We start from the raw sequence: 23,900 nt of genomic DNA on the forward strand, positions 1-23,900 counted from the left end.
ATTTCCCCGCCCATCCCCCAAATTACAACAATTCCCCAAAAAAAAACAACTTTTGGGGATTTTTTGACTTTTTTTTTATCCAAAGGGAGCCAAAGCGGAGCAGAAACACAAAAAATTCCTGTTTTGGCCCCAAAAACGCGCGCGGGGGGGGAGGGGAGGAGCCCTGGGGTCACCTGGGGTCACCTGGAGTCACCCAAAGGTCACCTGGGCTCACCTGAGGTCACCTGAGGGTCACCTGAGGTCACCTGGGGTCACCCAAAGGTCACCTGCAGGTCCCCAGGCCTCCCCTATGGCCCAGGTGAGCTCAGGTGTGTCCCCAGGTGTGCCTGAGGTCACCCCAGGTGTGTCCCCAGGTGTATCTCAGGTATCCCAGGATACCCTCAGGTGTCCCTAGGACATCCCCAGGTATATCCCAGGTGTCCCCAGGTGTGCCCAGGTGTGTGCAGGATACCCCTGGGGTGACCTCAGGTATCCCAAGGTGTCCCCAGGTGTCCCCCAGGATAGCCCCAGGTGTGCCCAGGTGTGTCCCAGGTGACTCTAGGTGTCCCTAGGTGACCTCAGATGTCCCCAGGTGTGCCCAGGTGTGTCCAGGATACCCCTGGGGTGACCTCAGGTGTCCCTCAGGTATCCCCAGGTATATCCCAGGTGTCCCAGGTGTATCCCAGGTGAGTCCCCAGGTGACCCTAGGTGACCTCAGGTGTCCCCAGGTGTCTCTCAGGTATCCCCAGGTGACCTCAGGTGTCCTCAGGTCTATCCCAGGTGTCTCTCAGGTGTCCCCAGGTGTGCCCAGGGGTCCCCAGGTGAGTCCCCAGGTGTGCCCAGGTATCCCAGGTGACACCCCCAGGTGTGTCCCAGGTGACCCTAGGTGACCTCAGATGTCCCCAGGTATCCTCAGGTATATTCCAGCTGTCCCCAGCTGTCCCCAGGTGTGTCTGAGGTCACCCAGGTGTGCCCAGGTGTGTCTGAGGTCACCCAGGTGTGCCCAGGTGAGTCCCCAGGTGTGCCCAGGTGTGTCTGAGGTCACCCAGGTGTGTCTGAGGTCACCCAGGTGTGCCCAGGTGAGTCCCCAGGTATATCTCAGGTGTGCCCAGGTGTCCCTAGGTGACCTCAGGTGTGCCCAGGTGTCCCCAGGTATATCCCAGGTCCCCCCAGGTGCCCCCAGGTGTCCCCAGGTGAGTCTGAGGTCCCCCAGGTGTCCCCAGGTGTCCCCAGGTCTATCCCAGGAGTGCCCAGGTGTGTCTGAGGTCACCCAGGTGTCCCCAGGTATATCCCAGGTCCCCCCAGGTGTCCCCAGGTGTGCCCAGATGTCCCCAGGTGTGCCCAGGTGCCCCCAGGTGTCCCCAGGTGTCCCCAGGTGAGTCTGAGGTCCCCCAGGTGTCCCCAGGTGTCCCCAGGTGAGTCTGAGGTCCCCCAGGTGTCCCCAGGTGTGCCCAGGTGTGCCCAGGTGTCCCCAGGTGCGCCCAGGTGTGCCCAGGTGCGTCACAGGAAGTAGTCGGCGACGGGTTTCTTGGCGGGAATGCCGCGCGTCTCCTGCGGCGCCGCCTCGAAGATGATGAACTCCTTCTGCAGGTGCTCGTCCAGCTCCAAGATGGCCGCCACGTTCCCGCACCTGCCGGCACATTTGCATCTCATTTGCATCTCGTTTGCAGATTTTAAATACCTAATTTCGGCTTCCCAGGTGTGTTTTTGGCCTTTTCTCACCTGTCTGACTCACCTGGGGAACACAAACCCACCTGAGCCACCTGAGGCCAATTCTGAATCTCATTTGCATATCATTTACATCTCATTTGCACAGTTAACTTTAGTTCCAGGTGTGTTCTCACCTGTCTGACTCACCTGGGGAACCCAAACCCACCTGAGCCACCTCAGCCCAATGCATTCCACATCACTGACCGATTTGCATCTCATTTGCATCTCATTTGCATATTTTCACACCTAATTTGCAGTTCCCAGGTGTGTTTTTAGCCTTTTCTCACCTGTCCAACTCACCTGGAGATCCCAAACCCGAGTCACCTGAGTCACCTCAGCCCAATGCATTCCACATCACATTTGCATCTCATTTGCATATTTTAACACCTAATTTCGGCTCCCCAGGTGTGTTTTTAGCCTTTTCTCACCTGTCCAACTCACCTGTGGATCCCAAACCCGCCTGAGTCACCTGAGCCACCTCAGGCCAATGCATTCCATAGCTCAGACCAAATTTGCATATCATTTGCATCTCATTTGCATATTTTAAACACCTAATTTCTGCTTCCCAGGTGTGTTTTCAGCCTTTTCTCACCTGTCTGACTCACCTGGGGAACCCAAACCCACCTGAGTCACCTGAGCCCAATCAGCCCAATGCATTCCACATCACTGACCAATTTGCATCTCATTTGCATCTCATTTGCATATTTCAACACCTAATTTACACTTCCCAGGTGTGTTTTTAGCCTTTTCTCACCTGTCTGACTCACCTGGGGAACCCAAACCCACCTGACCCACCTGACCCACCTCAGGCCAATTTTGCATCTCATTTGCATACCATTTGCATACCATATACATCTCATTTACATATTTAACATGAGTTCCAGGTGTGTTCTCACCTGTCTGACTCACCTGAGGGACCCAAAATCACCTGAGCCCAATCAGCCCAATGCATTCCACATCACTGACCAAATTTGCATCTCATTTGCATCTCATTTGAATATTTTAACACCTAATTTACACTTCCCAGGTGTGTTCTTAGCCTTGACTCACCTGCCTGACTCACCTGTGGATCCCAAACCTACCTGAGTCACCTCAGTCTAATGAATTTCACACCACTGACCAATTTGCATCTCATTTGCATCTCGTTTGCATACTTTAACTCCTAATTTTCGCTTCCCAGGTGTGTTTTCAGCCTTTTCTCACCTGTCTGACTCACCTGTGGATCCCAAACCCACCTGAGTCACCTGACCCACCTCAGGCCAATTTTGAATCTCATTTGCATGTCATTTGCATATCATTTAAATCTCATTTGTGTTTTTAACGTGCGTTCCAGGTGTGTTCTCACCTGTCTGACTCACCTGGGGAACCCAAACCCACCTGAGCCACCTGAGCCCAATCAGCCCAATGCATTCCACATCACTGACCAATTTGCATCTCATTTGCATCTCATTTGCATATTTGAACAGCTAGTTTTCCCTTCCCAGGTGTGTTTTTAGCCATTTCTCACCTGTCTGACTCACCTGGAGATCCCAAACCCACCTGACCCACCTGAGTCCAATCAACGCAATGCATTCCAAATCCCAGGCAAGATTTGCATCTCATTTGCATCTCATTTGCATATTTTAAACACCTAATTTCTGCTTCCCAGGTGTGTTATTAGCCTTTTCTCACCTGTCTGACTCACCTGGGGATCCCAAACCCACCTGAGTCACCTCAGCCCAATGCATTCCATATCCCAGGCAAGATTTGCATCTCATTTGCATATTTTAACACCTAATTTCTACTTCCCAGGTGTGTTTTCAGCCTTTTCTCACCTGTCTGACTCACCTGGGGATCCCAAACCCGCCCAGGTGTGTCCAAACCTCAATTAATCACCACCTAATTACACCTCATTAGCATACAATTTACATACCTGCAGCAGTACGTAATTAGCATAGATTTTGGCCTAATTAGCATCTCATTAATATGCAAATTCTTTGAGCCCCTCCAGCCCAGGTGTGTCCAAACCCCACCTGCGCCACAGGTAACTCCTGATTAAACTCCCGCAATTAACCGCTAATTAGTGCCGCTCATTAGCACTTAATTACCACCTCATTAGCATCTCATTAGCATATTCAAACCGGCCACACAGAACACTGAGGCCACGCCCACCTGCCCACCAGGTGAGTTCAAACCTCACCTGTCCTACAGGTAACTATAACACAGTAACTCCTAATTAAACACACGTAATGAACAGCTAATTAGCATCTCATTAGCATAATTAGGCACTGACCACACCCTCAGCTCAATCTCCATCAGGTGCCATTTATAGCCATCCAGGTGAGTTCAAACCTCACCTGTCCTACAGGTAACTCTGACATAACAACTCCCAATTAAACACACGCAATGATGGGTTAATTAGCATCTCATTAGCATACCGGTAGCAGTAATTAGGCACCAATCCCACCTTCCCAGCCTTGTCCTGAGCACCTCACATGAGTCCCATCCAGGGGAGTTCAAACCTCACCTGTCCTACAGGTAACTATAATATAACTCCTAATGAAATATACATATTGAACAGCTAATTAGCATCTCATTAGCATACCGGCAGCACTAATTAGGCGCTGACCACACCCTCAGCTCAATCTCCATCAGGTGCCATTCATAGCCATCCAGGTGAGTTCAAACCTCACCTGTCCTACAGGTAACTATAACACAATAACTCCCAATTAAACACTCATAATGACGGGTTAATTAGCATCTCATTAGCATAATTAGGCACTGACCACACCCTCAGCTCAATCTCCATCAGGTGCCATTTATAGCCATCAGTGACCAACCCAACCTCACCTGTCCTACAGGTAACTCTGATACAACAACTCATAATGAAACATTGAACAGCTAATTAGCATCTCATTAGCATACCGGTAGCACTAATTAGGGGCTGACCACACCTTCAGCTCAGTCTCCATCAGGTGCCATTTATAGCCATCCAGGTGAGTTCAAACCTCACCTGTCCTACAGGCGACTATAATATAACAACTCCCAATTAAAGACACATAATGAATGGCTAATTAGCATCTCATTAGCATACCGGTAGCAGTAATTAGGCGCTGACCAGACGGTCAGCACGGTCTCCCCGAAATGCCATTCATAGCCATCCAGGTGAGTTCAAACCTCACCTGTCCTACAGGTAACTCTGATATAACAACTCCCAATTAAACACACATAATGAGGGGTTAATTAGCATCTCATTAGCATACCGGTAGCAGTAATTGGGCGCTGACCAGACGGTCAGCACGGTCTCCCCAAAATGTCATTTACAGCCACCCAGGTGAGTTCAAACCTCACCTGTCCTACAGGTAACTATAACACAGTAACTCCCAATTAAACACACATAATGAGGGGTTAATTAGCATCTCATTAGCATACCGGTAGCACTAATTAGGCACTGACCACACCCTCAGCTCAATCCCCATCAGGTGCCATTTATAGCCACCCAGGTGAGTTCAAACCTCACCTGTCCTACAGGTAACTATAACACAACAACTCCTAATTAAACACACGTAATGAACACCTAATTAGCATCTCATTAGCATACCGGTAGCAGTAATTAGGCACTGACCAGACGGTCAGCACGGTCTCCCCAAAATGCCATTTATAGCTATCCAGGTGAGACCCAACCTCACCTGTCCTACAGGTAACTCTGATATAACCACTCCCAATTAAACACAGGTAATGAACAGCTAATTAGCATCTCATTAGCATAGCGGTAGCAGTAATTAGGCACTGACCACACCCTCAGCTCAATCTCCATCAGGTGCCATTCATAGCTCTGCATGACCAACCCAACCTCACCTGTCCTACAGGTAACTCTGACATAACAACTCCCAATTAAACACACATAATAACGGATTAATTAGCATCTCATTAGCATACCGGTAGCAGTAATTAGGCACCAATCCCACCTCCCCAGCCTTGTCCTGAGCACCTCCCATGAGTCCCACCCAGGTGAGTTCAAACCTCACCTGTCCTACAGGTAACTACAATATAATAACTCCTAATGAAATATACATATTGAACACCTAATTAGCATCTCATTAGCATACCGGTAGCACTAATTAGGCACTGACCACACCCTCAGCTCAATCTCCATCAGGTGCCATTTATAGCCATCCAGGTGAGTTCAAACCTCACCTGTCCTACAGGTAACTATGACATAGCAACTCCCAATTAAACACACATAATGAGGGGTTAATTAGCATCTCATTAGCATACCGGTAGCACTAATTAGGCGCTGACCACACCCTCAGCTCAATCTCCATAAAGAGCCATTTGTAACCATCCAGGTGAGTTCAAACCTCACCTGTCCTACAGGTAACTATAACACAATAACTCCCAATTAAACACACATAATGAACACCTAATTAGCATCTCATTAGCATACCGGTAGCACTAATTAGGCACTGACCACATCCTCAGCTCAATCTCCATCAACTGCCATTTATAGCCAACCATGACCAACCCAACCTCACCTGTCCTACAGGTAACTATGACATAACAACTCCCAATTAAACACAGGTAATGAACAGCTAATTAGCATCTCATTAGCATACCGGTAGCAGTAATTGGGCACTGACCACACCCTCAGCTCAATCTCCATCCAGTACCATTTATAGCCATCCAGGTGAGTTCAAACCTCACCTGTCCTACAGGTAACTATAACACAATAACTCCCAATTAAACACACATAATGAGGGGTTAATTAGCATCTCATTAGCATACCGGTAGCAGTAATTGGGCGCTGACCAGACGGTCAGCACGGTCTCCCCAAAATGTCATTTACAGCCACCCAGGTGAGTTCAAACCTCACCTGTCCTACAGGTAACTATTATACAATAACTCCCAATTAAACACAGGTAATGAACAGCTAATTAGCATCTCATTAGCATACCGGTAGCACTAATTAGGCACCAATCCCACCTCCCCAGCCTTGTCCTGAGCACCTCACATGTGTCCCACCCAGGTGAGTTCAAACCTCACCTGTCCCAAATTAAACTATAATATAACAACTCCTAATTAAACACAGGTAATGAACAGCTAATTAGCATCTCATTAGCATACCGGTAGCAGTAATTGGGCACTGACCAGACGGTCAGCACGGTCTCCCCGAAGTGCCATTTATAGCCACCCAGGTGAGTTCAAACCTCACCTGTCCTACAGGTAACTATAACACAACAACTCCCAATTAAACACACATAATGAGGGGTTAATTAGCATCTCATTAGCATACCGGTAGCAGTAATTAGGCACTGACCACACCCTCAGCTCAATCTCCATAAATTGTTATCCAAAGCCAACCATGACCAACCCAACCTCACCTGTCCCACAGGTAACTATGACATAACAACTCCCAATTAAACACACATATTGAACAGCTAATTAGCATCTCATTAGCATACCGGTAGCAGTAATTGGGCGCTGACCAGACGGTCAGCACGGTCTCCCCGAAGTGCCACTTGTTGCCATCCAGGTGAGTTCAAACCTCACCTGTCCTACAGGTAACTATGACATAACAACTCCCAATTAAACACAGGTAATGAACAGCTAATTAGCATCTCATTAGCATACCGGTAGCACTAATTAGGCACTGACCACACCCTCAGCTCAATCTCCATCAGGTGCCATTTATAGCCACCCAGGTGAGTTCAAACCTCACCTGTCCTACAGGTAACTATAACACAATAACTCCCAATTAAACACAGGTAATGAACAGCTAATTAGCATCTCATTAGCATACCGGTAGCACTAATTAGGCACCAATCCCACCTCCCCAGCCTTGTCCTGAGCACCTCCCATGAGTCCCACCCAGGTGAGTTCAAACCTCACCTGTCCTACAGGTAACTACAATATAATAACTCCTAATTAGACACAGGTAATGAACAGCTAATTAGCATCTCATTAGCATAGCGGTAGCAGTAATTAGGCACTGACCACACCCTCAGCTCAATCCCCATCAACTGCCATTTATAGCCACCCAGGTGAGTTCAAACCTCACCTGTCCCACATTTAACTATAATATAACAACTCCCAATTAAACACACATAATGAGGGGTTAATTAGCATCTCATTAGCATACCGGTAGCAGTAATTAGGCACCAATCCCACCTTCCCAGCCTTGTCCTGAGCACCTCACATGAGTCCCACCCAGGTGAGTTCAAACCTCACCTGTCCTACAGGTAACTATAACACAATAACTCCTAATGAAATACACATATTCAACACCTAATTAGCATCTCATTAGCATACCGGTAGCAGTAATTAGCCACTGACCACACCCTCAGCTCAATCTCCATCAGGTGCCATTTATAGCCATCAGTGACCAACCCAACCTCACCTGTCCTACAGGTAACTCTGATATAACAACTCCCAATTAAACACACATATTGAACACCTAATTAGCATCTCATTAGCATATCGGTAGCAGTAATTAGGCACCAATCCCACCTCCCCAGCCTTGTCCTAAACACCTCCCATGAGTCCCACCCAGGTGAGTTCAAACCTCACCTGTCCTACAGGTAACTATGACATAACAACTCCCAATTAAACACTGGTAATGAACAGCTAATTAGCATCTCATTAGGATACCGCTAGCACTAATTAGGCACTGACCACACCCTCAGCTCAATCTCCATAAAGAGCCATTTGTCCCACCCAGGTGAGTTCAAACCTCACCTGTCCTACAGGTAACTATTATACAATAACTCCTAATTAAACACAGGTAATGAACAGCTAATTAGCATCTCATTAGCATACCGGTAGCAGTAATTAGGCACTGACCACAACCTCAGCTCAATCTCCATCAACTGCCATTTGTCCCACCCAGGTGAGTTCAAACCTCACCTGTCCTACAGGTAACTATAATACAATAACTCCCAATTAAACACACATAATGATGGGTTAATTAGCATCTCATTAGCATACCGGTAGCAGTAATTAGGCACTGACCACACCCTCAGCTCAATCCCCATCAGGTGCCATTCATCGCCAACCATGACCAACCCAACCTCACCTGTCCCACAGGTAACTCTGACATAACAACTCCCAATTAAACACAGGTAATGAACAGCTAATTAGCATCTCATTAGCATACCGGTAGCAGTAATTGGGCGCTGACCAGACGGTCAGCACGGTCTCCCCAAAGTGCCACTTGTAGCCATTCAGGTGAGTTCAAACCTCACCTGTCCCACAGGTAACCATGACATAGCAACTCCCAATTAAACACACGTAATGATGGGCTAATTAGCATCTCATTAGCATACCGGTAGCAGTAATTGGGCGCTGACCAGACGGTCAGCACGGTCTTCCCAAAATGCCATTTATAGCCATCCAGGTGAGTTCAAACCTCACCTGTCCTACAGGTAACTCTGATATAACAACTCATAATGAAACACACATATTGAGCAGCTAATTAGCATCTCATTAGCATACCGGTAGCAGTAATTGGGCGCTGACCAGACGGTCAGCACGGTCTCCCCGAAGTGCCACTTGTAGCCCTCCATGACCAGCTGGTGGGCGCGGCAGATCATCGACACCTCGTTGGCCGCGTTGAACTGAGCGACGACGTCCGAGCCGAACAGGTAACCCGCGCCGCGCGGGGACACGCCCCAGCCCGTGGTGTCTGCGGGATGGGGGGAGAGACAGGTGAGAGAGACAGGTGAGAGAGACAGGTGGGACAGGTGAGGGGAAATTCCCGGGAAAAATGGGGAAAAATGGGGAAAAAAATGGGGAAAAAATGGGAAAAAATGATCCCAAATCCACCCAAAATTGAGGTAAATTGACCCAAAATCCACCCCAGGTGAGACAGGTGGGGCAGGTGAGGGGAAATTCAGGTGAGAAATGAGGAAAAAATGGGGGAAAACAGCCTAAAAATGGCTCAGATTGAACCCAAATCCATCCAAAATTGGGCTAAATTGACCCAAAATCCACCCCAGGTGAGAAAGGTGAAGCAGGTGGGACAGGTGAGACAGGTGAGGGGAAATTCCGGTGAAAAATGGGGAAAAAATGGGGGAAAAAATGGGGAAAAACAGCCTAAAAATGGCTCAGATTGAACCCCAAATCCACCCAAAATTGGGCAAAATTGATCCAAAATCCACCCAGGTGAGACAGGTGAGACTCAGGTGGGACAGGTGAGGGGAAATTCCCGGGAAAAAATGGGGTAAAAATGGGGCAAAAATGGGGAAAAATGGCTCAGATTGACCCAAAATTGGGGTAAATTGACCTAAAATTCACCCACAGGTAACACAGGTGAGACTCAGGTGAGACTCAGGTGAGACAGGTGGGGGAAATTCTGGTGGAAAATAGGGAAGAAATGGGGAAAAAATGCCCAAAAATGGGTCAGATTGACACCAAATCCCCCCAAAATTGACCGAAATTGACCCAAAATCCACCCCAGGTGAGACAGGTGAGGGGAAATTCCGTGAAAAATGGGGAAAAATGGGAAAAAATGGGGAAAAATGGGGAAAAAATGGTCCAAATCTATCCCAAGTCCAACTCAAATTGGGGTAAATTGACTCAAAATCCACCTCAGGTAACACAGGTGAGACAGGTGAGGGGAAATTCCCGGGGAAAATGGGGAAAAAATGGGGTAAAAATGGGGAAAAAATGCCAAAAAATGGCTAAAATTGACCCCAAATCCATCCAAAATTGGGCTAAATTGACCCAAAATCCACCCCAGGTAACACAGGTGAGGCGGACAGGTGGGACAGGTGAGGTGAAATTCTGGTGAAAAATGGGGAAAAATGGGGAAAAAATCATCCAAATCTACCCCAAATCCAACTCAAATTGGGGTAAATTGACCCAAAATCCACCCCAGGTGAGACAGGTGAGGGAAATTCCAGTGAGAAATGGGGAAAAAATGGGGGAAAATGACCCAAAAATGGCTCAGATTGACCCCAAATCCAACCAGAATTGACCCAAATTGACCCAAAATCCACCCAGGTGACACAGGTCAGACAGATGAGGTGAAATTCCCGGAAAAAATGGAGAAAAAATGGGGAAAAAATGGCTCAGGTTGAACCCAAATCCAACCAGAATTGAGGTAAATTGACCCAAAATCCACCCCAGGTGAGACAGGTGAGCACAGGTGTGACAGGTGAGGTGAAATTTCCATGTAAAATGTAAAATGGGGAAAAATGGGGAAAAATGGCCCCAAATCCAAGTCAAATTGGGCTGAATTGACCCAAAATCCACCCCAGGTGAGAAAGACAGGTGGGACAGGTGAGGGGAAATTCCCGGGAAAAATGGGGGAAAATGGGGAAAAATGGGGAAATAATGGCTCAGATTGACCCCAAATCCATCCAAAATTGAGGTGAATTGACCCAAAATCCACCTCAGGTGAGACAGGTGGGACAGGTGAGGTGAAATTCCGGTGAAAAATGGGGACAAATGGGGAAAAATGGGGAAAAACAGCCCAAAAATGGCTCAGATTGAACCCCAAATCCACCCAAAATTGGGCAAAATTGACACAAAATCCACCCAGGTGGGACAGGTGAGATCAGGTGAGACAGGTGAGGGAAATTCTGGGGAAAAATGGGGAAAAAATGGCTCAAAAGAGCCCAAAAATGGCCCCAAATCCAAGTCAAATTGGGGTAAATTGACCCAAAATCCACCCCAGGTGAGACAGGTGGGACAGGTGAGGTGACATTCCCGCCAGAAATGGAGCAGAAATGGCCCCAAAATGGCCAAATCCACCCCAAATCCACCCATTGCACACCTGGCCAACCCTCACCTGTCTCACCTGAGGTGGATTTTGGGTCAATTTACCCCAATTTTGGGTGGATTTTCAGTCAATTTTAACCATTTTTGGGTCATTTTTCCCCATTTTTTCCCTGTTTTTCACGGGAATTTCACCTCACCTGTCCCAGGTGTGTCTCACCTGTCTCACCTGGGTGGATTTTGAATCAATTTACCCCAATTTTCAGTCAATTTTAGCCATTTTTGGGTCATTTTTCCCCATTTTTTCACATTTTTTCCCCGTTTTTCGCGGGAATTTCACCCCACCTGCCCCAGGTGTGTCCCAGGTGTGTCCCAGGTGTGCCCCAGGTGTGCCCCAGGTGTGTCCCCAGCCGTCCCCAGGCTCACCTTCGGGGTCAGACCACAGCAGGTCACACATGGGGCCGTCGTGAGGAACTTCCTGCTTGCGGTCAATGGTCCTGATCTGGTCAAGGGTCTGGATGGACGGAGAGAGGCCGCCGTGGACACAGAAGATCTGCGGGCAGAGGGGACAGTGAGGGGACACTGAGGTGACATTGGGGACATTAGGGACGTTGGGGACATTGGGGATGTTGGGGTCATTGGGGACATTGAGGTCATTTGGGGACATTGGGGACAGTGAATGGATATTGGGGATATTGAGGTCATTGGGGACATTGGGGACATTGAGTGGACATTAGGGATGTTGGGGATGTTGGGGACATTAGGGACATTGAGTGGACATTGGGGATTTGGGGACGTTGGGGATGTTGGGGACAGAGTGACCGCCGTGGACACAGAAGATCTGCGGGCAGAGGGGACATCAGGGACATTGGGGACATTGAGTGGACATTGGGGACATTGGGGATGTTGGGGACATTGGGGATTTGGGGATTTGGGGACATTGGGGACATTGGGGACATTGAGGACATTGAGTGGACATTGGGGACGTCACAGACGTTGGGGACATTGAGCGGACATCAGGGACACTGGGGACAATGGGGATGTTGGGGACATTGAGGACATTGGGGACAGAGTGACCGCCGTGGACACAGAAGATCTGCGGGCAGAGGGGACAGTGGGGACACTGAGGTCATTTGGGGATATTGGGGACCTTGGGGACATTGGGGACATTGGGGACAGTGGGGACCTTGAGTGGATATTGGGGACATTGGGGACATTGGGGACATTGGGGATGCTGGGGATGTTGAGTGGACAGAGTGGCCACTGTGGACACAGAAGATCTGCAGGCAGAGGGGACAGTGGGGACATTGGGGGGACATTGGGGACATTGAGGGGACATTGGGGGTGTTGGGGACATTGGGGACATTGGGGACATTGGGGACATTGGGGATGTTGAGGTCATTGGGGATGTTGGGGACATTGAGTGGACATTGGGGACATTGGGGATGTTGGGGACAGAGTGACCGCCGTGGACACAGAAGATCTGCGGGCAGAGGGGACAGTGAGGGGACATTGAGGGGACATTGGGGACATTGAGGATATTGGGGACATTGGGGACATTGGGGACAGTGGGGACCTTGAGTGGATATTGGGGACAGTGGGGACATTGAGGGGACATTGGGGACATTGGGGAACGTTGAGGTCATTGGGGACATTGGGGACATTGGGGATTTGGGGACATTGAGGACATTGGGTACATTGATTGGACATTAGGGACATTGAGTGGACATTGGGGATGTTGGGGACATTGGGGACAGAGAGACCACCATGGACACAGAAGATCTGCGGGCAGAGGGGACAGTGGGGACACTGAGGTCATTTGGGGACATTGGGGACATTGGGGACATTGGGGACAGTGGGGACCTTGAGTGGACATTGGGGACACTGGGGACATTGGGGATGTTGAGGTCATTGGGGACAGAGTGACCGCTGTGGACACAGAAGATCTGCGGGCAGAATGGACATTGAGTGGACACTGGGGACACTAGGGACCTTGGGGACATTGGGGACACTGGAGATATTGGGGAGTAAAAGGACATTGGGGACAATGGGGACGTTGAGGTCATTTGGGGACATTGGGGATGTTGAGGTCATTGGGGACATTAGGGACATTGAGTGGATATTAGGGACATTGAGTGGACACTGGGGACATTGTGGACATTGAGTGGACATTAGGGATGTTGGGGACATTGGGGACATTGGGGACAGAGTGACCGCCGTGGACACAGAAGATCTGCAGGCAGAGGGGACAGTGGGGACATTGAGGGGACATTGAGGTCATTTGGGGACATTGGGCACATTGGGGACATTGGGGATGTTGAGATCATTGGGGACATTTGGGGACATTGAGTGGACATTAGGGACATTGAGTGGACACTGGGGACATTGGGGACATTGAGGATGTTGGGGACATTGTGGACATTGAGTGGACATTAGGGATGTTGGGGACACTGAATGGACATTGGGGACATTGGAGATTTGGGGACATTGGGGATGTTGGGGACAGAGTGACCGCCGTGGCCACAGAAGATCTGCGGGCAGAGGGGACATTGGGGACATTGAGGTCATTTGGGGACATTGGGGACTCTGAGTGGACATTAGGGACATTGAGTGGACATTGGGGATATTGGGGACATTGAGGACATTGAGTGGACATTAGGGACTCAACGTCCCTAATGAGGTCATTGGGGACATTTTCGGTCATTGAGGACTAAGGGGACATTGGGGACACTGAGTGGACATTGGGGACATCTGTGGACGCAGAAGATCTGCGGGCAGAGTGGACATTTGGGGACATTGGGGACATTCAGAACATTTGGGGATTTCTGGGATATTTGGAGACACCAGCTACAGCCAGGTGTGGCTGAGATGTCCCCAGGTGTCCCCAGGTGTATCCCAGGTGTATCCCAGGTGTCCCCAGGTGTACCCCAGGTGTCCCCATGTATCCCAGGTGTATCCCAGGTGTATCCAGGTGTCCCCAGGTGTGTGTTTAAGTCCCCCAGGTGTCCCCAGGTGTCCCCAGGTGTGTGTCTAACCCCCCAGGTGTGCCCAGGTGAGCTCACCTTGCCGTCGATGATGGCTGACAGGCTCAGGTAGTCGAAGATCTCGGTGCAGTACCTCCACACCGTCACGGAGCCGTACTTGCGCAGACACTCGTCGTAGAACCCGTACACCTGCGTGATCTGCCGCGACTCGTGGTTACCTCTGATCAGCGTGATCCTGTCCGGGTAACGCACCTGGGACAGGTAAATACACCTGAGTTACACCTGAGTTACACCTGGACAGGTAACACACCTGAGCTATCTCAGAACCCGTACACCTGCGTGATCTGCCGCGACTCGTGATTGCCCCTGATGAGGGTGATCCTGTCCGGGTAACGCACCTAGACAGGTAAATACACCTGAGTTACACCTGAGACAGGTAACACACCTGAGCTATCTCAGAACCCGTACACCTGTGTGATCTGCCGCGACTCGTGGTTACCCCGATGAGCGTTATCCGGTCTGGGTAACGCACCTGGGACAGGTGAGACAGGTAAATACACCTGGGACAGGTAAACACACCTGGACAGGTAACACACCTGAGCTATGACAGAACCCGTACACCTGCGTGATCTGCCGCGACTCGTGATTGCCCCTGATGAGGGTTATCCTGTCTGGGTAACGCACCTGAGACAGGTGAGACACACCTGAGTTATCTATAACACACCTGGACAGGTAACACACCTGAGCTATCTCAGAACCCGTACACCTGCGTGATCTGCCGTGACTCGTGGTTACCTCTGATGAGCGTTATCCGGTCTGGGTAACGCACCTGAGACAGGTGAGACACACCTGAGTTACACCTGAGTTACACCTGGGCAGGTAACACACCCGAGCTATCAGAACCCGTACACCTGCGTGATCTGCCGCAACTCGTGGTTACCCCTGATGAGGGTTATCCGGTCCGGGTAACGCACCTGGGACAGGTGAGACACACCTGAGTTACCTGTGACACACCTGGACAGGTAACACACCTGAGCTATGACAGAACCCGTACACCTGCGTGATCTGCCGCGACTCGTGGTTACCCCTGATGAGGGTTATCCTGTCCGGGTAACGCACCTGGGACAGGTAAATACACCTGAGTTATCTATAACACACCTGGACAGGTAACACACCTGAGCTATCAGAACCCGTACACCTGCGTGATCTGCCGCGACTCATGGTTACCCCTGATCAGCGTGATCCTGTCCGGGTAACGCACCTGGACAGGTGAGACAGGTAAATACACCTGGGACAGGTAAACACACCTGTACAGGTAACACACCTGAGCTATCACACAACCCGTACACCTGCGTGATCTGCCGCGACTCGTGGTTACCTCTGATCAGCGTGATCCTGTCCGGGTAACGCACCTGGACAGGTGAGACACACCTGAGTTACACCTGAGTTACACCTGGGTCTCACCTGTGTCACCTGGGGTGGATTTTGGGTCAATTTAGCCCAATTTGGGGTGGATTTGGAGCCATTTTTTGCTGTTTTCAGCCATTTTTTCCCCCATTTTTCGCGGGAATTTCGCCTCACCTGTCCCAGGTAACTCTCCTGTCTCACCTGTCTCAGGTGTGTCTCACCTGTCTCACCTGGGGTGGATTTTGGGTCAATTTGGCCCAATTTTGGGTGGATTTGGAGTCAATCTGAGCCATTTTGGGGTCATTTTTCCCCATTTTTTTCCCCATTTTTCACCAGAATTTCTCCTCACCTGTCCCAGGTGTGTCTCACCTGTCAGTCTCACCTGTGCTACCTGGGGTGGATTTTGGGTCAATTTACCCCAATTTTGGGTCAATTTGGGCCATTTCTGGGCTGTTCTAATCCATTTTTCACAGGAATTTCACCTCACCTGTCCCAGGTGTATCTCAGGCGTGTCTCAGGTGTGTCTCAGGTGTGTCTCACCTGTCGCCTCACCTGCCCAGGTCACCTGTGGGTCTCACCTTGAGCGCCAGCAGCAGCAGGAAGGTCTCCACGCTGTAGAATCCTCGATCCACGAAATCCCCCATGAACAGGTAGTTGGTCTCGGGGACGTCGCCGCCCACCTGGGACAGGTGAGGTCAGGGGTCACTCAGGGGTCACTCACTGGGCAGTGGTCACTCAGTGGGCAGTCTGGGGTCACTCTGGGATCACTAAGGGGTCACTCATTGGTCACTCATTGGTCACTCATTGGTCACAGTCGGTCTCGGGGATGTCACTGCCCACCTGGACAGGTGAGGTGAGGGACAGGTGAGCGACAGGTGAGCTCAGGGGTCACTCACTGGTCAGTCATGGTCAGTCTGGGGTCAGCCTGAGGTCACCCTGGGGTCAGTCATGGTCACTCATTGGTCACTCATTGGTCACAGCTGGTCTCAGGGATGTCGCCGCCCACCTGGACAGGTGAGGTGACGGACAGGTGAACTCACTGGTCACTCACTGGTCACTCTGGGGTCAGTCATGGTCAGTCTGGGGTCAGTCATGGTCCCTCAGTGGCCACTCAGTGGTCAGGGGTGCCTCAGGGGTCAGTGGTCAGTTGGTCACTCAATGGTCAGTTGGTCACTCAGGGGACACTCACTGGCCAGTGGTCACTTGGGGGTCACTCACTGGTCACTCATTGGTCACTCATTGGTCACAGTTGGTCTAGGGGACATCGCTGCCCACCTGCACAGGTGAGCGACAGGTGAGGTCACTCTGGGGTCACTTAGTGGTCACTCAGTGGTCAGTTGATCCCTCAGTGGTCAGTTGGTCACTCATGTTCGCTCACTGGTCACTCATTGGTCACTCATGGGTCAGTCTGAGGTCACTCAGTGGTCACTCAGTGCTCAGTGGTCACTCAGGAGTCATTCAGTGGTCACTGTTTACTCAGTGGTCACTCACTGGTCAGTTTGTCACTCAGGTCAGTTGGTCACTCACTGGTCACTCATGGTCACTCATTGGTCACTCAGCGGTCACTCAGTGGTCAGTGGATGGTCAGTGGCACACTGCAGTGGTCACTCAGTGGTCAGTGTCCCCAAGGGGGTCCCCGGGATGGTCAGTGGCACACTGCGGTGGTCACTCAGCGGTCAGTGGGTGGTCAGTTGGTCACTCAGCAGTCAGTGGATGGTCAGTTGGTCACTCAGCGGTCAGTGGGTGGTCAGTTGGTCACTCAGTGGTCAGTGTCCCCAAGGGGTCCCTGGGATGGTCAGTGGCACACTGTGATGGTCACTCAGTGGTCAGTTGGTCAGTTGGTCACTCAGTGGTCAGTGGATGGTCAGTTGGTCACTCAGCAGTCAGTGGGTGGTCAGTTGGTCACTCAGCGGTCAGTGTGTCCAAGGGGAGTCCCTGGGATGGTCACAATGTTGCGGTCACTCAGTGGACAGTGGCACACTGAGGTGGTCACTCAGTGGTGGCACACTGCGGTGGTCACTCAGCGGTCAGTTGGGTGGTCAGTGTCACAGTGGGATGTCCAAGGGGTGGTCACTTGGTCACTTGGTCACTCAGTGGTCACTTGGTCAGTTGGTCAGTTGGTCACTCATGGTCAGTTGGTCAGTTGGTCACTCACCCTGAAGAGCTCCTTGAGGTCATAGAACTGCCCATGGATGTCACCGCAAACCTGCCGGGGTCAAAGGTCAGAAATCCCAAAATTCCCAAATTCCAAAATTCCAAAAATTCCCAAAATCCCCAAATTTCCTATCAAATTTTCCTGAAATTCCCCAAAATTTCCTGAAATTCCCAAAATTTTCCCCAAAATTCCCAAATTTTTCCCCAAAATCCCCAAATTTCCACTCAGCTTTTACCCCAAAATTTCCAAATTTTCCCCCAAATTTCCTCTCAAATTTTCCTCAAAATCCCCAAATTTCCCCAAAATCCCTAAAAATCCCCAAAATTCCCCAAAGTCCCCAAAATTCCCCAAAATCCAAAAATCCTCAAAAATTCCCCAAAATCCCCAAAATCCCTAAAAATCCCCAAAATTCCCAAAATCCTCAAAATTCCCCAAATTCCCCAAAATTGCCAAAATTCCCCAAAATCCCCAAATTCCCCAAAATCCTCAAAATCCCCAAAATTCCTCTCAAATTTTCCTGAAATAACCCAAAATTCCCAAATTTTCCTCCAAATTTCCCCCAAAACCTCCAAATTTCCCCAAAATTTCCCCAAATTACACCAAAATTCCCCAAAATCCCCAATTTTCCCCCAAATTTCCCAAAAATTTCCCCAAAATCCCCCAAATTTCCCCCAAATTTTCCCCCAGTTTTTCTCCAAAATTTCCCCAAATTTCCTCTCAATTTTTCTCGGATTTTCCCCAAATTTTCCCCAAATTCCCAAGTTTCTCCTCCAAAATCCCCAAATTCCCCCCAAATTCCCCCCAAATTCCCCACATTTCCTCTCAAATTTTCTCCCAAGTTTTTCCCAAAATCTCAAACTTCCCAAATTTCCCTAAAATTTCCCTTAAATTTCCCAAATTTTCCCCCAAAATCCCCAAAATTTTGCCTCAAAACTCCTGAATTTCCCTCAAAATTTCCCCCAATTCCCCAAATTTCCTATCAAATTTTCCCCCAAATATCCCAAAATCCCCAAATTTTTCCCAAAAATCCCTTAAATGCCCAAAAATTCCCCAAATTCCCCAATTTTTCCCTCAAATTTCCCCTCAAATTCTCCAAATTTCCCCTAAATTTCCCAATTTTTCCCCCAAAATTTCCCCAAATTTCTACTCAAAATCCCCAATTTTTCCCCCAAATTTTCCCCAAAATCCTCCAAAATTCCTCAAAATTCCCCCAAATTTCCCCAAAATCCTCCAAATTTTCTCCCAAATTTTCCACAAATTTCCCAATTTTTCCCCCAAATTTTCCCCAAATTCCCCAAAATCCCCAAATTTCCCCAAATTTCCCAAAAATTCTCCAAATTTTCTCCCAAAATCCCCAAATTTTCCCCAAAATTCTCCAAATTTTCCCCCAAATTTCCCCTAAATTTCCCAATTTTTCCCCCAAATTTTCCCCAAATTTCTACTCAAAATCCCCAATTTTTCCCCCAAATTTTCCCCAAAATTCTCCAAATTTCCTCCCAAAATCCCCAAATTTTCCACAAAATCCCCAAATTGTCCCCAAAATTCTCCAAATATTCTCCCAAAATCCCCAAATTTTCCTCAAAACTCTCCAAATTTTCCCCCAAATTTCCCCAAAATTTCCTAATTTTTCCCCCAAAAATTCCCCAAATTTGTACTCAAAATCCCCAATTTTTCCCCCAAATTTTCCCCCAAAATCCTCAAATTTTCCCCAAAATTCCCAAATTTTCCCCCAAATTTCCCCTAAATTTCCCAATATTTCCCCCAAATTTTCCCTCAAAATCCCCAAATTTTCCCTCAAAATCCCCAAATTTTCCCCAAAATTTGCCAAATTTTCTCCCAAATTTCCCCTAAATTTCCCAATTTTCCCCCAAAATTTCCCCAAATTTCTACTCAAAATCCCCAATTTTTCCCCCAAATTTTCCCCAAAATCCCCAAATTTTCCCCAAAATCCTCCAAAATTCCTCAAAATTCCCCCAAATTCCCCAAAATCCTCCAAATTTTCTCCCAAATTTCCCCTAAATTTCCCAATTTTTCCCCCAAATTTTCCCCAAATTCCCCAAAATTCCCCAAAATCCACAAATTTTCCCCAAAATCCCCAAATTTTCCCTAAAATTCTCCAAATTTCCCCCAAAATTTCCCCTAAATTTCCCAATATTTCCCCCAAAATTTCCCCAAATTTCTACTCAAAATCCCCAATTTTTCCCCCAAATTTTCCCCAAAATTCTCCACATTTTCTCCCCAAATCCCCAAATTTTCCCCAAAAATCCCCAAATTTCCCCTCAAAATCCCCAAATATTCCCCAAAATCCCCAAAAATTCCCAAAAATTCTCCAAATTTTCCCCAAAAATCCCCAAATTTTCTCCCAAAATCCCCAAATTTTCCCCAAAATTCTCCAAATTTTCTCCCAAAATTCTCCAAATTTTCTCCCAAAATCCCCAAATTTTCCCCAAAATTCTCCAAATTTTCTCCAAATTTCCCCAAAATTCTCCATATTTTCCCCCAAATTTCCCCTAAATCTCCCAATTTTTCCCCCAAAATTTCCCCAAAATCCACAAATTTTTCCCCAAAATCGTCCAAAATTCCTCAAAATTCCCCCAAATTTTCCCCAAAATTCTCCAAATTTTCTCCCAAATCGCCAAATTTTCCCCAAAAATCCCCAAATTTTCCCTCAAAATTTTCCCCAAAATATCCAAATTTCCACTCAATTTTTCCCCCAAATTTTCCCCAAAATCCCCAAAATTCCCCAAATTTCCCTCAAAATCCCCAAATTTCCCCAAATTTCCCCAAATTCCCCGAATTCCCCCCAAATCTCTCACTCACAGTCACAGGCGAATCGACTCTCTGCACGTTGCTCTCCTCGACCAGAATCTCCCTGGAAATCAACCAATTAACACTAATTAACACCAATTAACGCTAATTAACCCTCATTAATCAATCAATGCCCAATGAATGATCGTTAATTAGCAATTAACTCGCGGCTAAAGGTGATTAATAGGCAATTAACACCCAATTAATGATCGATTAACGCGCCTCAGCGGGAGGTTAATTAAGGGTTAATTAGGTGGTAATTAACGAGTTAATTCAGGAGTTAATTAGGCGTTAATTAGGTGTTAATCAGGTGATCCTCAGGGGGTCAGGCAGGGTTAATTAGGTGTTAATTAGGAGCTCATTAGGAGTTGATTGAAGGGTTAATTAGGCGATCATTAGGGGTTAATGAAAAGGTTAATTAGGGGTTAATTAAGAAGTTCATTAAGAGGTTAATTAACAGGTTTATTAGGTGTTCATTAGAGGTTCATCAGGAGTTAATTAGGGATAATTGGGAGTTCATTAGGTTTTAATTAAGCATTAATTACCAAGCAGGGGTTCATTAGCAGGTTAATTAATAGTTAATAAGCAGTTAATCAGGGATTAATTAGGTGTAATTAACCCCAAAGTCAATTATATAGTTCCAGACTAGATAGTAATTAAAAGAGGTTAATTAGGTGTTAATTAGGAGGTTAATTCCAGGGTTAATTAGGGTTAATTGCGGATTTATTAGGAATTAACTAACAGGTGAAAAAGAGTTAATGATGTATTGACTAATTAGGGATTAATTAAGAGGTTAATTAGTGCTAATTAATGGTTTATTAAACGTCAATTAGAGGCTAATTTGAGGCTAATTAAGGATTTAATTAAAACAAAACTCGTGACAAACAAAGGAGTTAATTAAGAGACAATTCCAGTCACATGCAGGAGTTAATTACGAGTTAATTAGGAGGTTAATTAGGGCTAATTAGTCGGATATTTAAACATCAATTAGAGGCTTTAATTAACACAAAACTCGAGGCAAACAAACAAGTTAATTGAGAGTTAATTCAAGTCAAATGCAGGGGTTAATTAGGAGTCAATAAGGAGGTTAATTAGTGCTAATTAACGAGTTTCTTAAACATCAATTAGAGGCTAATTTGAGGCTAATTAAGGGTTTAATTAACACGCAACTTGTGACAAACAAAGGAGTTAATTAAGAGCCAATGCCAGTCACATGCAGGAGTTAATTAGGAGTTAATTAGAAGATTAATTAGTCCTCATTAGTGGGTTAATTAAACATCAATTAGAGGCTAATTTTGGGCTTAATTTACTTTAATTAACACATAATTAGATTCCAACAAACGAGTCAATTAAGGGATGATTCCACTCACCTGAAGGGGTTAATCAGTCATTAATGAGGCTGTTAATTAGCGCTAATTGATGAGTTTATTAAACATCAATTAGAGGCTAATTTGGTGCTAATTAAGGCTTTAATTAAGACAAAACTCCTGACAAACAAAGGAGTTAATTAAGAGACAATTCCAGTCACATGCAGGAGTTAATTAGGAGTTAATTAGGAGTTCATTAGAAGATTAATTAGTCCTCATTAGTGTGTCATTTAAACATCAATTAGAGGCTAATTTGGGGCTAATTAAGGCTTTAATTAACACACAGCTCCTGGCAAATGAACAAGTTAATTAAGAGCCAATGCCAGTCACATGCAGGAGTTAATTAGGAATTAATTAGGAGGTTAACTAGGAGGTTAATTAGCAGTAGTTAACGGTTTATTAAACATCAATTAGAGGCTAATTTGGGGCTAATTGAGGATTTAATTAAGACACAACTCGTGACAAACAAAGGAGTTAATTAAGAGCCAATGCCAGTCACATGCAGGAGTTAATTAGGAGTTAATTAGGTTAATTAGTCCTAATTATTAGGTTACTTAAACATCAATTAGAGGCTAATTTTGCGATTAATTCAGTTTAATTAACACATAATTAGATTCCAACAAACGAGTCAATTAAGAGACAATTCCACTCCCATGCAGGTGTTAATGACTCGTTCCTGAGGCTGCTAATTAGCGCTAATTGATGAGTTTATTAAACATCAATTAGAGGCTAATTTGGGGCTCATTAAGGGTTTAATTAACACACAACTTGAGGCAAACAAACAAGCTAATTAAGAGCCAATCCCAGTCACATGCAGGAGTTAATTAGGAGTTAATAAGGAGGTTAATTAGTGCTAATTAACGAGTTTATTAAACATCAATTAGAGGCTAATTTGGGGCTAATTGAGGATTTAATTAAGACAAAACTGGTGACAAACAAACCAGTTAATTAAGAGACAATTCCAGTCACATGCAGGCGTTAATTAGGAGTTAATTAGGTTAACTAGTGCTAATTAACGAGTTTATTAAACGCCAATTAGAGGCTAATTTGAGGCTAATTAAGGGTTTAATTAACACACAACTCGAGGCAAACAAAGGAGTTAATTAAGAGCCAATTCCAGTCACATGCAGGAGTTAATTAGGAGTTAATTAGAAGATTAATTAGTCCTCATTAGTGGGTTAATTAAACATCCATTAGAGGCTAATTTTGGGCTTAATTTACTTTAATTAACACATAATTAGATTCCAACAAACGAGTCAATTAAGGGATGATTCCACTCACCTGAAGGGGTTAATCAGTCATTAATGAGGCTGTTAATTAGCGCTAATTGATGAGTTTATTAAACATCAATTAGAGGCTAATTTGGTGCTAATTAAGGATTTAATTAACACACAACTCAAGTCCAACAAACGAATTAATTAAGAGCCGATTCCACTCCCATGCAGGTGTTAATTACTCGTTCCTGAGGCTGCTAATTAGCGCTAATTGATGAGTTTATTAAACATCAATTAGAGGCTAATTTGAGGCTAATTAAGTCTTTAATTAACACACAACTCAAGTCCAACAAACCAATTAATTAAGAGACGATTCCACTCCCATGCAGGTATTAGTTACTCGCTAATGAGGCTGTTAATTATCGCTAATTATCGCTAATTACCTGGCCTTGGCGCAGAGCGCCTTCACCTCGCTCTCCTTGATGAGCTCACAGCGCCGCAGCTGCTCGATCTGCCGGTCCAGGTCACTCAGCTCCCCCATCGCCACCCCAATCAGCGCTAATTAGCTAATTGGGAAACT

The 23,900-nt window shown here is 46.9% G+C and overlaps 1 protein-coding gene and 2 long non-coding RNA genes across 9 annotated transcripts; 1 reads left to right on the forward strand and 2 right to left on the reverse strand.

Annotated features, from left to right (window-relative positions):
- Positions 1-46: 46 nt before the first annotated feature.
- LOC146423828 (uncharacterized) lies at positions 47-1,600 on the forward strand. Of its 2 annotated transcripts, XR_014847310.1 has the most exons (6): positions 47-168; positions 220-364; positions 678-687; positions 729-780; positions 968-998; positions 1,465-1,600. It is a non-coding gene; the product is annotated as an uncharacterized LOC146423828 (long non-coding RNA). The 2 variants fall into 2 exon arrangements; XR_014847309.1 differs by lacking the exons at positions 678-687; positions 729-780; positions 968-998; positions 1,465-1,600 and adding an exon at positions 1,082-1,125 and having other exon boundaries at positions 220-353.
- Positions 1,416-23,900, reverse strand: PPP4C (protein phosphatase 4 catalytic subunit). 6 transcript variants are annotated; one of them, XM_085044506.1, is made up of 9 exons: positions 23,764-23,900; positions 20,752-20,803; positions 17,932-17,982; positions 16,355-16,456; positions 14,705-14,767; positions 14,448-14,558; positions 11,812-11,938; positions 9,160-9,349; positions 1,416-1,609 (listed from the first exon to the last, which is right to left on the reverse strand). In XM_085044506.1, exons 1-9 carry the CDS (start codon positions 23,859-23,861, stop codon positions 1,480-1,482), a joined length of 924 nt encoding a protein of 307 aa, XP_084900632.1. In that variant the 5' UTR covers positions 23,862-23,900; the 3' UTR covers positions 1,416-1,479. The 6 variants fall into 6 exon arrangements, with proteins under 6 accessions (XP_084900632.1, XP_084900631.1, XP_084900630.1 ...); XM_085044505.1 differs by lacking the exon at positions 14,705-14,767 and adding an exon at positions 14,991-15,053 and having other exon boundaries at positions 1,417-1,609; XM_085044504.1 differs by lacking the exon at positions 14,705-14,767 and adding an exon at positions 15,165-15,198 and having other exon boundaries at positions 1,417-1,609; positions 14,448-14,587.
- On the reverse strand, positions 1,658-3,251 carry LOC146423830 (uncharacterized). Its single transcript, XR_014847335.1, has 3 exons — positions 3,076-3,251; positions 2,159-2,475; positions 1,658-1,855 (listed from the first exon to the last, which is right to left on the reverse strand). It is a non-coding gene; the product is annotated as an uncharacterized LOC146423830 (long non-coding RNA).

This window comes from Lichenostomus cassidix, unplaced genomic scaffold (genome assembly GCF_008360975.1).
Source record: "Lichenostomus cassidix isolate B80296 unplaced genomic scaffold, HeHo_3.0 HiC_scaffold_36, whole genome shotgun sequence".
Taxonomy (NCBI): domain Eukaryota; kingdom Metazoa; phylum Chordata; class Aves; order Passeriformes; family Meliphagidae; genus Lichenostomus; species Lichenostomus cassidix.